Below are 13466 nucleotides of genomic sequence, written 5' to 3' on the forward strand. Positions count from 1 at the left end.
TCAAGGGCCTCATTACAGAAACCTCTGTAAAGCTTGAAATGCTATCCTTTGTCAGTTTAGGATGACATTAAGGATTTTGGTATTACCGAAACATTTTTTGTAACTGCATTTTATCCCAGCATAAGAATTCAGCCATTACAGAACCGTCCTAACCGAGGGATTTCCCAAGTTAGGAATTCTAAGGCCCAACCGAACACACCCCTTGCCCCTACCACTTTGCCCTTACCTCTCCATTTTGCACATTCATGTCTCGGGGTAGGTTGTCCCAGTTCTTGTTGGGATGGAGGGATGGGGCAAAGTGTTAGGGCTATATGGCACTTCCAAATGAAGAGTTTTCAGGGGCACATGTCAAACCAAGTGTTATGAGAAATCATTGGTAAGATGGCTACGCGAGTACAACAACCATTGTTTATCTTAGTTTGATATTATTCTAATGTATTATGGTCTGTTTTTGTATATACCAGCATCAGAAAAAAAATTGCATGTATGCTGATGTCTCCGGTAGCTAACTAGCTAGCTAATGTGACATTGTTATTGCTAATTTGTGCATGACAGCCCCGCAATTTGGCATATGTCCATGTTGCATTCCCCTTGTTTGATGGCATATGATGCCTGAAATTTAATTTAAGTCCAGCAGCAAAATTGTTGTTCTTGTTAGTGTTTCTCTAATATCAGAGCACACCGATAGGGTAGGAGCACAGTTTGCTAATGTTAGCCTACAGAGCACAGATATTTGCCTGGTAATGAAGGTCATTTTTGATTGATTGATAGTGTGAACTTAAGTTGTGAATGAATTGCAAGCGTCCTGACAACCACAAAAGGCTGCCTGTAGCCCACTCAAGAGAAATCAACACAGCAGAAGACAGCATACTTGCAATGCCCATCTGGCAACACCTTTATTTACATAAATACCTGCCTACCGATGCTTATCAGGGTTATAAAAAGTTGTCCCTTTTGTAGTTTTCTACCACTACCTCTTGTAACTCTGTTCCGAGGGGCAAGGTGGCACTTGAAAATGGCATGCAAGGCGAAGTATATGAAATGGGATTGGATCTAGGTTAGGAGGGGATTGACCCATCCTAAATTCATGATAACTGTGAAAAACTACAATTAACTACAAAAATGACAGCAGCACTTTTGTTAGGTCTGTATAGCAATGACAACAAAGATAGGGAACACCACAAATAACAAAATATAATAACTGACAGGCTACTAAGCCCTATGACTAGACTTTAAAATTCCTCGATCATATAAGGATATATTTTGACTGTCAAGAATATTGAATTTGATCAAAGTGCTATGTCTGGCTCTGGAGTGACTTCTCAAAGCTAGAATTGAGTACCCATAATTTTTTGTCCATGATAGCAGGCTGGCCAGCTGGTGACAAGTAAGAGCTGTTGTTATTATAGCGTCTCCATCTCAGTTAGCCTACTGGTGCATTCTACTCAAAGATACAAGCAGTGTCGAATAGATTCTAAACATAGATACAGGCATGACAGGAAGAGTGCCGACTGAAGAACTGACTTAACAGTTACAGTTACAGGATTTCTTAAATTAAGATAGAAGATAAAAGGTAGGAGGTCTGAGATTGGATTGGACGCAGTCAAGAGTTTAGGAATTGCTTCTGTAATAGGAAGATAGGAGTTTTACCTTTGAAACTTAAGACAGGACAAGCAGTCAGCATATTTTTCTGTAATGAGACCCCAGGCCCACGAGTTTACTGTCTGGTTTAGTCTCGTAGCCTCAGCAGCATTGAGGCAAGTATTTGCTACACAAGTATCAACTTTATAAGGCCACAATTTGCAATACGTGAGTGAGATTTTTATGTTGTCATGGACTTTTGCCCCCAAGTGGAAAATAAAACCCAACCTGATTAATGCAACTTTAAAAGAGCTGATATTGTATACATTTAGCGACTTTTAAAAAGTACTGTGTTTGACAAAGACTAGATATGTTTTATCGTTTTCTTAGCTTGCCGAAGGTGTTCAGTGCTGAGGATTAGAGAAATGACTGGATGTGAAAGACATTGTAATCAACAAAAGCACTCAAGCCCACTCTCTTAAATCGCACTGTGTGAATACTGTTCAGCTCATCCTTATTCATAGAAATCCCTGTTAGATGGAAATATAATTTTCTGGCCAAACTATGTTTTCCCTGCACGTCTAAATGAAATTTAGTGCTGTAAGCAGCAGAATTTTCATTACAGTGACAAGCCCCCATCATTAGAAAAATAAAGAATGATTCATTAGACTTCTCACTAAATAATTAATGCTTTATTATTTTAGCGCAGAATCAAGTTACACCTCAATGACAAGACAAGCAAGTAATGAGGCAAGAGCATAGAAGAAGGGAAAGGAACATGAGGATATCAGTAAAAGTTTTTCAATGAAATGTTTGCTGTCACAGCTCAAAAGCAGAAAAAAATACAGTATATCTCTCACCAGAGATAACCTTTAACTGCAGCAGCAGCAGCAGCAGCAGCAGCTCTATTGGCCTGTTGTCACCCTTTTTATTGAAGGAAGTGATATGTGTACCTAAAGGCTGATGTCTCAGTTTGGACTCTAAGAAGGGGAAAAAAGCAGAAGGTGCAGCACAACACAGTCTGTGTTTCTGTGTTTCCTCCTCTCTTGCTCTCTTTCTATTTCTCTCTGGTCTTTATATGATGGAAAATGTTGACTGTCATCATGTCACTACTAACTCTCTGTACAGTGCAACATCACGATGGTTTCTTTTCAACACGCTGCCTGGCTTTGAGTGCCTCTTGTTGGACCTGCACTGTGAATGGGCTGTTTGGCTTGCTTTGTGTGAAATGCTGTTTGAATGTGTCACTTTTTGGGCCATCCATGCTTCCATAATCACTTGCTTTTGCTTTGGATTGTGTGGTAAGCACTTTTAAAGTCTGCCTTTTTAAAACACATCATCCCTCCTTCTCTGGAATCTCAGAGCTGGTTGAGATTGGATAGTCCAGCATGTACAGGCTCTCTCGTTTTGCTGTCTACCAATTCACCAGTCTGTGATCTTCAATCAAGAACAGAAAGAAGGGAGGATGTATTTTTCATGTACCAGGGCAGTGGCTTTAATTCTTAATGATGTCTGAATGTGAATAGAAAGAGAAAGGGAGAGAGGGAGGGAGGAGAGGGGGGAGATGAGACTGATCTAATGGGTTTTGTCCCTCCCATCCATCTCCTGTTCTCCAAGGTCAAATCTGAAAGCTTTGACTCTAAGCCAAGAGTGGCAGGGAGCCCCTGACACTCTCCCACCTCCCATCATCCTCCTCCACTTCTCCTCCTGACTGTGATTCAGCAGTGTCTGCATTTCTGTCAGATTTAGGTGAAGGATGATGTTTTGGTGGCATAAGAGAAGAAAGCTGGGGGCACTTGTCATGAAAAAGGAAGTGAGAGATATTGCAAAAGGAAAGAAAATTGGAATAAATTTCAGATTGTGGGCATTAGTGCTGTGATTTGTACATGTTACACACCTGCATATTTATATTCCAACCTGTTTTCACAAAATTCTTGTGAAATGAGTCGATATTTTCAAATAACTTGCTTTACAAAGTAAAGGTGAGAACTGCTTGAATTTAATCCCAAGTGTAACCAAAGTTGTTTGACTTTCCCAAACTATGCTATTAGGCAGTCTTTTCACATGATGAACAAATGCACAGCTGAAATACATTGTAACATGTGGTTTATGTTGGGAAACGGTCACTGTTAGGTTTTGGCAACAAAACTACGAGGTTAGGTTTAGAAAAAAATATCATATTTTGGGCTAGAATAAGTTTGTTTGTTACACAACAATAGCATAACATGATGTAAATCTGTCATGTGAGTGACATCAATACATGATGACTGTACGTAAGTGACATAATAATAACAATTATAATGATAATAAATTTTATTTATATAGCACATTTCATACAATAAATGCAGCACAGAGTGCTTTAAAATAAGAGCATTATAAGCACTAGTGCCCCACATGAAAAAAACATAATGAACTTAAAACAGACTTAAAACAAAAAAAAATCACAAGATGAAATAAATCATAAAAAGTCATAAATCATTACATCATAAAATCATAGTATTGTAAAGCTATAAATCATAAAATCAAGTAAGATACAACATTTTAAAAGAATTTCAAAAGAATTGCAGCAGCATAAAGCATAAAAAGAAAGATTTTTAGACCTGTATTAGGAAAGTCAGGGCCAGGTAAAAGCTAAGTTAAGTACTTAATGTAGGCTGTGTCAGATATGTAACAAACATACGTATCTTAACCCTCACCATGATCTTGTCTTTAACCCAACCAAGCAGTTTTGTTGCCTATTCCTAACTGTTACCATTTAACAACGTCAATCTTATGTTTATGCTCCACCCTCTCATCCAAATATGGTCAACTCTGGCTTCAAAAAACCAAGATGGTGATGCCAAAAATGCCGTACTCGAGGAGTCAAAATAGGAGTCCACAAACCAAAGTGTTACATCACTGTGGCTACGTCTGTTGTTTACACAGTCCAAAGTCTAAAACTATGACCATTAATGGTCATATGTGTTGTGTTCTGCATTTGCAGGGGCACTAATTTAGGCAATGCTCCAGGGGGTTGTATTAGAGGGTAGAAACAATCAGTCAGTGTGGTCCTATGGGTTGAAGAACTTAAGCAGATTGTAGATTGTCACATCAAAGACAAGTGCTACGTATCAATAGCTTGATCTGCCACAGCAATATAGTAACATGAGATTAATCAAGTGAAATTCTAAGCTCTGAAATTATATGTAATTTCTTGCTACGATTGCTACGATGTATTTAAGAAGTATGTAGAAAGTACTGGCATGTCTTCTCTTTTGTCTACATTAGGTGTTTTATTTGGCTGGTTTTAAGGTCTTATGGTTTTATTGGTTGTTATTATTAATAGCATGGCTTTGGAATGAGTTCTGTTGGATGATGTACGTCAACCTTGTGAATTGGTTGATAGCATGGTGCATGATGTCACCACCTTGTGCTGCCCTCTCCTCTCACTGCAACCTCAGAGTCATGCTCATAGCTTGGCCATGACCGACATGTCTTTCCACAGGAAAGATTCAGGTTGTTGTTGCAGTTTATTTGTTTGTTTGTTTTATTTCGACATCATGGAGATAAGTGTGGGCCTGTGAATAATTGAGACAAACAATGCTTTGCCACCATTGACTCCAATGTTACCCTAGAACAAAGAAAGTTCTGTGATGGTCATTTTCAATTCTACCAGGTAGAAACATGATGCACAGTGGCCTTTCACGGGGCAGTATAGTTTTTATAGTTGTTTTCTCCTCCACTCCCCAATTTTCAGATGAGTTTTCTTTAAAGAATTATGCCCTTTGAAAAGGAAAAGCTTCTTCTGTTATAGCTACAAAAGAAGAAAATGGACCAAATTTTGTCAGCTGGACTGAGTTTCAAAGAGTTGCACCTCTGTGTATGTGTCTGTACTGTAAAGAGGTGAATGAATCTTGATGATGGGTTTGGGCATTGCATTGTTATCAGTCTCAATTCACTTCAGTAACCCCACCCTCACTCAGAGAGAACAGTCTCCCTGCGAAGCATCGTGATGCCGTGACCTTTGCTAGTAAGCCATTATTGTGGAACAAAGGCCACACCCCCTGGAATGTGATTGGCCCCTTTCTTGTTTCTTCAAGGCGACAAGTCGGTGAGAAATGTAACGGTGAAACAACAGCCCCCCATTAAAGTGGCGGATCTGATCGCAGGCGCCACGTACCATCTGAGGGTTTACTCACATGAGCTCAACAGCGTCAGCAGCAAACCTGTCACCTTTAAGACCAAAGCAGGTGAGACCCCACCTGGCCAGGTGGAACCAGGGTTCCAGCCAGGTGGGCTACTCTGGGTGCGAGTCTGTCAGTAGTGGTATCTACAGTAACTCAGTCAAAGCTGGGTGAGTTGTCTGGTTTGTTTTTTGATTCCATGCATGTTCTCCCAAAGGTAAACTCAGTTCAGTCAGAATAAGATATTTCACTCCTCTAGATTTGGGTGTCATCAAACCTCAATGGGATTGTCTTTATCAATTGTTTTTCATTCTTGTGTGGATGTTAAAGTTGCATTTCTGTGAGATGGAAATTTGTGAATCACCGAACTTCCTGTGACCTCTCTTCCAACAAGTGATGGTTCAGAGATTGTTGACAACCGTACCTCTAGGTTCTCCTTTGATTGTTTTGCATGGACATAAAGTATATTAATAGGTATAAACTGCAGTGCAGCTTCAGATCTTCATGATCTTGAGACATACTCTGGTGAGTTTGATGGACAACTGCTCTGCATTCTGCAACTGTATTCAAATATTTATTCTAATTCACTGCTCATATCTATAATACTCAGAGCAGGGTTCCCACACTGTCCTAAACTTCATATTCAAGGACTTTTTAAGAACATTCTAGGGTCAATTGCATCAATTTTGAGAACCTAAATTTGAGACATGGATTAAGGTAAATTACTGTTATAATACTTTTTTATAGTGAGAAGTAGCAGGCTTTCGTTAATGTAGAGAAGCTTGAATGTGCAGCCTAGTCGCCAGAGGAAAATGTCGGCATTGTATGTGTCTGTAGACCAAAGATATGTTACTCTGGTACTTTTTTTTGTGGTTCATATCAGCTTTTTTAGAGTGACGTAATATATGAGCTGACTTTGTCATCTGGAAGTATAGGGGATGGTGGATGGCAAGACATCCAGGCAAGACCAACAAAACAACCAAACCGAAAAAACTGCTCCAGTAGCTTTTTAGTCACCAAACATAGGTGTTTTTTAGATACCAGTCACTGTGTTTCCACTAGTAACAGTGCCATGAAAAGTGGTTGTTTTTTACAAACACAGTGCTGCTTTTCCAGCCGGGATCATGCTCCCAAAAGCAGGTATTTTAAGACAGAACATAATGTCTACTTCATCATAGCCAAGTAGATTTTGTGCTTAAACCTAACCACACATTCACCTCAATGTTGTTAAAATGTAAAGTAATGACATGTATCAATGTATCAGCTACACAAGAAGGAGAAATGGAATGTATAAATGGTTTGCAGAAATGTACAATGCCAAGATTTATACTGCTGATAAGGTCTGAATGTGTGAATACTTGATATGTTACAGTGATGGCAGACAGTATCAAAATAACTTAAACTCCTATTCTTGCACAAAATGTAAGCACTTTCAATGACCCATGTCAATGTATCTCTATTTTCATAATCTTTCAATACATTTTCCCCTCAAATTCACAAACTTTCAAGGATTTCAAAGACTCATGGGAACTCTGATAGAGGTAGAATTTCTGGCAGCTGTCAAAGAATGTGTGTCCTTTGAGGCTGTTCTGAAATCTGTCTGGCTGTATTGGAAGGAACAATCATTGTCAAACCACAAACCCTGATATCCCACTCTTTTCTGATTCAGATTCACAGTCTGTGTAATGGGAGAGAAGACAAACATCTTATTGTTACAGATGGGATCCTTTGTACAACATCATCCTGTGTGTGAGCTTAGGAGCAAATAATGAGATGTTGGTTCTGAGTTGTTGATGTGCTGAGCGCTCCGAGATGAGAACAGATTGATGTGTTAGCACTGACTTATTGTGGTCCAGAAAAGCACTCACTGTGTTTCCACTTTTCTCTCTCTCCTCTCCTCTCCTCTCCTCTCCTCTCCTCTCCTCTCCTGTGCAACCCTGTGTGTGTGTTCTGTGTATGTCTCCAGCCTACATAGACCAGGTAGACATTGCCACTCAAGGCTGGTTCATTGGCTTGATGTGCGCCATTGCCCTCATCATACTGATCCTCCTCATCGTCTGCTTCATCAAGAGGAGTCGTGGGGGCAAATACCCAGGTAAGACCTGACACTAAAGCTTTGATACCCATTAGAGGAACAATATTAGCCCCATGGAGCTGTCCGACAAAGGTTGATAGGATGGATTGGACCTACATCAGTAGAGTAGCAAAGAAGGTGAGGCTACTGGTTCTTATTATATTATATTAATATTTTTTAATATTTTTCACTTTGGGATGTCAAAAGCATCTAAATAGTAGTGTTCTAGCATAGACAGACTGCATTGCCACTGAGGTGAGTGCACAAACATCCCATTGTATTCACTGAGTTGTTCTTAAGTTATTGCAGAAACAATCAATTGATCAATTTGCTGATTTCATTAGAAAAAATCCTCAGTGCTCAATCTCTAACTTCTGTCTGCCATTACCAACTGGATTTTGAATTCTCTATTTGAATGGTTATTACTGAACTCAGTAGTTTACTCTAAAGTGGTTATAAAACAGAGATGTCACACATTTGAACCATCAGCATTTTAGTAGCAATGTATGAAGTAGGCAGTCTTGTATGGAACCCTTGAGAGCAACTAAGAAAAAAAAATTGTGGTGATCCATTGTCTGAGTCTAATCTGTATTGTTTTACTGTAACAGTAGTCACAGAATCAAGGATGCTTCAGTCCTTACGAGTGGGAACTTTTACCAATAATGAAAAAAAAAAACCTTAATGAGAGGGGCATTTTTGACACTATCTACAGAAATAGAATAATTTTGCACATCTAATGATAGCAATACACAGCAGAAAAAGCACTTTGGATACATTTTAATTTTTTTCATAATTAATATTGCTATTATTCATATTATGCACAGTATAAGATATAATATATGTACCTTCTATTTAGAGTGCATGGTGAAATGAAAACACACTTGGAAGAAAACATAAATGCTTATAGTCCCAGCATGGGATTGAGATGCACCCAAGCCTCTCATGGCTGATATGAGTATTACAACAACAAATATAACAAAAATAAACCTGACAAAAAAACAAAACAAAAGTCACCTGGCACAGGATGTGAGTATGGTATCAGAAAGCGGTTGGACTCTTACTTCGCACAGACTTTAAATTTTACTTGGAATAAATTGGGTTGACAATATTTTAAATGTCTAACAGTGTTTGAATTTCCCGTTAACTGGATGTTAACACTATGATGTATCGCAGACAAACTTTGAGGATGCTGGTCTTTGGTTACTTAACAAACGTAACTTAAAAAAATATCGTCAAAATAATAAATACGTCAAATATGTCAAAATGATGTAAGCACGAGACGCTGTCCTGACATTAAATTTGGTCACTCAGTGTCACAGCCTCACTTCAAACAAATACTAACGTCTGACAAGGTTTGTCATCAGCTGGGAGGAAAGGAAAAAAAAGGTTAGACTTAGAGTTTGGATCACCAGAATGTTTTTTCTCACTTGCATTTGTTTAGTTACTGATAGAAGTTGTGAAAGTTCATGAACTATGTAGAAACTTTAATGAGCTAGGTGTGTTAGTTCTGATTAAATATTTTTATTTTAGTACTTGCTCTTTTTTTTAACAGTGAAAAACAACAGAGCAATATTTCAAGTATCAGCACTCCAGCTGACACAGGACAATAAAAACCACAAGTCATTACAGAACTTAAAAAAAGCAACTGGCTGTTATGTACCAGCTAAAGATGCATTTACATGACAAATGGTAGGGTTTAATTGGTATAGTATGGATAATGAAGTTTTTATGGGCATGAGTGCCGTCCGAGTAAAATATGATGATCCTCATTTGTGTAGCTAAACAGTTATGATACTGTTGTGATTAAACATGATCTGAAGCTCAATTCTTAGGCTGTTCTGTAAATAGTAAATAAGAAACTTCTGATCAACACATATCAATTTCAGGCTTAATAACGTCTGATTACTCACTTCTGATTTAAACTCTGCCCATTCCTAGTATGGATACAGATACAGATCATTTAGTTGGTTGACCATATACAGATAATGGTGTAGCCGCTCATCCCTATAGGATGTTTGACAGATCAAAGTGTAACAGTGTGCATTTGTGGATTTATTTTATCTTATATAAAACTCCAATCAATCTAAATATTACTCCTGAAAGAACACTGCAGTGCACTTTAAGAGACAAAACTAGATTATCCTTGTTCAGAAAAATAATTTAAAAATTTTTGGGCAGTATTAATGCTGATCTACAGTACATGATAATTCAATGGTTTGGAAAAACAGAAGTTGGAGTCATTTTAATCTTTTGCAGTTTTTATAACGTCTAGGTGGTGGTTGCGTGACTGGTTTCGCAAAATATCTAGGTAGGTGCTGAAGTGTGACAATGTGAGTGTTAAGAACTAACACCCAGTAATGGGCTGCATCAAATAAGGATTATAACAAAAAAGGTGATAGACAGGAAAAGACTAATGAGAGAAGTTCACACATACACACATAAAGCGTGTTTTCAGTACTGACTGGAGCACTTACACACCTTACAAACCCAACCCAATGTTTTATAACTGCTACTAAAACAAGCTTGTAAGTCTCTTATGAAGTACACTGTGTTCCTAATGCATACTTCAGTATACATGGACTACTGGGGCAGCAGCTCAGAAAACAGTAAAAAAAAAAAACAAGTCATGAATTAATGACCCAGTCGCCAGAAAAAATGTTGGCATTGTATGTTTCTGCAAACTCACGGATATTTTTTATTTGTGTGTTTGTTTTTATGTAGCAGATACAACAAACAAATTATTTAGGTCACCCGGTTTTGGGGGCACAATCCCCGCTGAGATGCAGCATGTCTCTGTAAAAAACAAATGCAGACCATAGACATGAGTCATTGATAATGCTTGAATAGTTTTTTTTTCTTGATCTTGTCTGCCATTACAGCTCACATAAAGTGTTCACACATTCCACCCCAGTTGGCAGAAAAAAAATTTGACATCACATTTGTACATTATTAGCAGCTACTGTACGTTAGAACTTTCCATTTCTTTATGGCCCCTTTTACACAGAGATTGACTTATAGGGCCGTTATGAAGTCCCTTCTTTATGCCACTTATACATTTTTACACAGCACCAACAGTGTGTGTGTGATTTCAGACAGCATGCTGGCATCGCGGAATCAAAAGAGGTGTGACAGGAGTGACATGTAACACAACAGTAGCCATGTTTCCATCAGCCTGTTCAGATGCGCATCTAGAAGTATCGCATTGGAAAGTTATGATGGAAACGCCAAAATTCGAATTAAAATCCCCTGATTTGCACAAATTAAAATATGCTTGATTTAGCCGGGTTTTGGTTAATTCGAAACAATGCTGATTCGCAAAACGGGGGATGGAAACAGTTATGTTCGAATTAAGTCTGACGTAGCGCACCTCTCTCCATGGTGATATCCACACTCATGGTCGGGAAGGCGGTAATGCATTTACAAGCTGATTGCCTACCACCAGAAAACGTAGAAGAAGAATGCAAGACTTTTTTTGTTTCCAGTTCTGCGGAAAACTTGTGCAAGTTCGTAGTTTTCACATGCATAACACATCGTCAAACAACACCTGTGCCACCCATGATCCCGTCCTACTTTCTGTCCCGTTTATACAAACACCGTGTCAGTGGTGTTACTACCTCCGTTCACAGCTCTGAGGCAAGACAAATCTGTCCCACCATTTAGCAATTGTACCTTTCATACAGAATGGCTAGGTGGCATAACAGCATGAAATTCCCACCTTGAAGGGGCGGTGTAAAAGGTGCTTTCAACAACGCCATGGTTAACATGTTGGACACAAAAAACACTTTGCAATGGACAGGAAGAGATCATGTTTTGTTTTAAAATATCCACTTTTTGGGGGCACAATCATGGCTTGAAAAGCAGGGATGTCTTGGTGAAAAACAACTGCTACTTATGGCACTATACCCAATGGGAAAAACAGTCACTAAAACACCTCAATGTCTGTTGGCTAAAAAGTCCTTGGGAGATGCAGCAGTGACCTGTTCAAACACAACCGGTTTTGGTGTTTGTTGGTTTCTAACAGTAGTCTGCAGTGGTCTGTAGCTTGGCAGGTGTCTCTCCCAGGTGATAGGTCATCCATCTTCGCCTCCACTTCCAGATGACAAAGTCGACTTATATATCATGTCACTTTAGAAATGTCGTTTTAATGCATGTAAAACATACAAGTGGAGCATATTTGTGGTTTGCTGAAATGTACAATACCAAAATTTTCTTCTGGTGACTGAGCTGGAATTAATGGAAATATATGTTTACACTGTATTTTATTTATTTATTTATTTTTTTAAATTTAAATGGCAGCAATTCAATTAATGTCTTTCAGCAAGCGTATCATTTTCTGTTTGTGCAAACATGGTGGGGTACATTAATTTCTTGTGTACAGTCCACATTTGTTTGATTCACAGTATCAGTTTAAATGATGTGTACAATATGAGAAAGTAGGTATGTAATCGGGACACAGTGTTTGTTAACGGTTTAATAATTGAAGGCTGAGGACTAAATATGTGGAACTTAATGAGTGGATGAAGACTAACAGAGGAAACTAACTCCAGGAACCCCTCAACATGTGGATGGTTTTGTTTATTAAATCTAACCATAGCATCAGTTCAGCTCTCAGCAAAATACTGAAAATGTTACCTTTGTTCTTCTCTCCTCAGTCCGTGACAAAAAAGATCTCCCCTTGGACCCAGTAGATCAGAAGGACCAGGATGGATCCTTTGACTACCAGTAAGTATATACCACGGTCTGAATGACATGTGCACCACCCACATCAGTGACTAGCTTTGTTAGAACACTGACCTTTGAAAGATAATTTGAGCATTTTTAGTGGTCGAGGGACTTTGTGGGAAGTGGATTAGGCTGTATAACTGTGAAGTTGTATTGTCATGTCTCATCTTGTATATAATATGGAGACTGTTGTTAGGTGCTGTAACAGAGAATATGAGAAACAGCTGTAGTACAGGACATGATGAACTTGTTAAAGCGGTGTTTTTTATGGAGTTTACTGAAAAAGATGAATTAAGAGTTACAAAGCTCAGCTGACTTTGATATTTAAAGAATCACTATGGCAGTGAGCAGGAAATAATCCCTTAAAATATTATTTTATTTTTTTATTTATTGTTTATTTGATGTGGACGTCACAGTTACATTGGACAGACCAGATGCATTGTTTGAGTGTTTAGCACACGTGCTAATTCGCAACACTTGTCCACAGGAAGGCTTTTGAAATGATAAAAATGATAAATATTATTATATATAATAATATTATATATCTCTAAATCAACAAAATCACAACCACCTGCTATGTTCTGATACTGCAGGAAAACTTAGAGCTCCCGCTGACAAATAAAACCTAATTTTGGACATTCAAATTGTGCTCATTTCCAGCCTCTCTATTTATTGTAGCGGATATGAGATTTTGGAAAGATGGCAGAGGGACTTTGCTTAAAGACTTTGTCCGTTTAGAAAGCCTTCTATTATTGATGCTACATGCAGTGTTATCACCAGCAAATGATGCACAGAGGAGGGTTTTCAGATCAGATCAGATGAGACAATGCTTCAATTATGAAGGACTTTTAGGGACAGAGGTGCCAGACTTTATCAATTAGTCCAACAGGTGTGCTCACAAATGTTAATGAATCATGGTGAATGAG

General features: G+C 38.4%; 1 protein-coding gene across 21 annotated transcripts in view; it reads left to right on the forward strand.

The window, feature by feature from the left end:
• The window catches only part of nfasca (neurofascin homolog (chicken) a), a 203796-nt gene that overhangs the window by 168440 nt on the left and 21890 nt on the right, over positions 1-13466 (forward strand). For 11 of the 21 annotated variants that reach the window (XM_049566611.1, XM_049566691.1, XM_049566862.1 and 8 more), the window contains 4 exons: positions 5661-5810; positions 7711-7839; positions 10091-10126; positions 12471-12540. In XM_049566611.1, coding sequence (XP_049422568.1) covers positions 5661-5810; positions 7711-7839; positions 10091-10126; positions 12471-12540 — 385 coding nt within the window. The remainder of the gene's footprint in view (positions 1-5660; positions 5811-7710; positions 7840-10090; positions 10127-12470; positions 12541-13466) is intronic. The other 10 variants (XM_049567764.1, XM_049567827.1, XM_049567917.1 and 7 more) reach the window with 3 other exon arrangements.

The sequence above is a fragment of the Epinephelus fuscoguttatus genome, linkage group LG1, assembly GCF_011397635.1.
Source record: "Epinephelus fuscoguttatus linkage group LG1, E.fuscoguttatus.final_Chr_v1".
In the NCBI taxonomy this organism is placed as follows: domain Eukaryota; kingdom Metazoa; phylum Chordata; class Actinopteri; order Perciformes; family Serranidae; genus Epinephelus; species Epinephelus fuscoguttatus.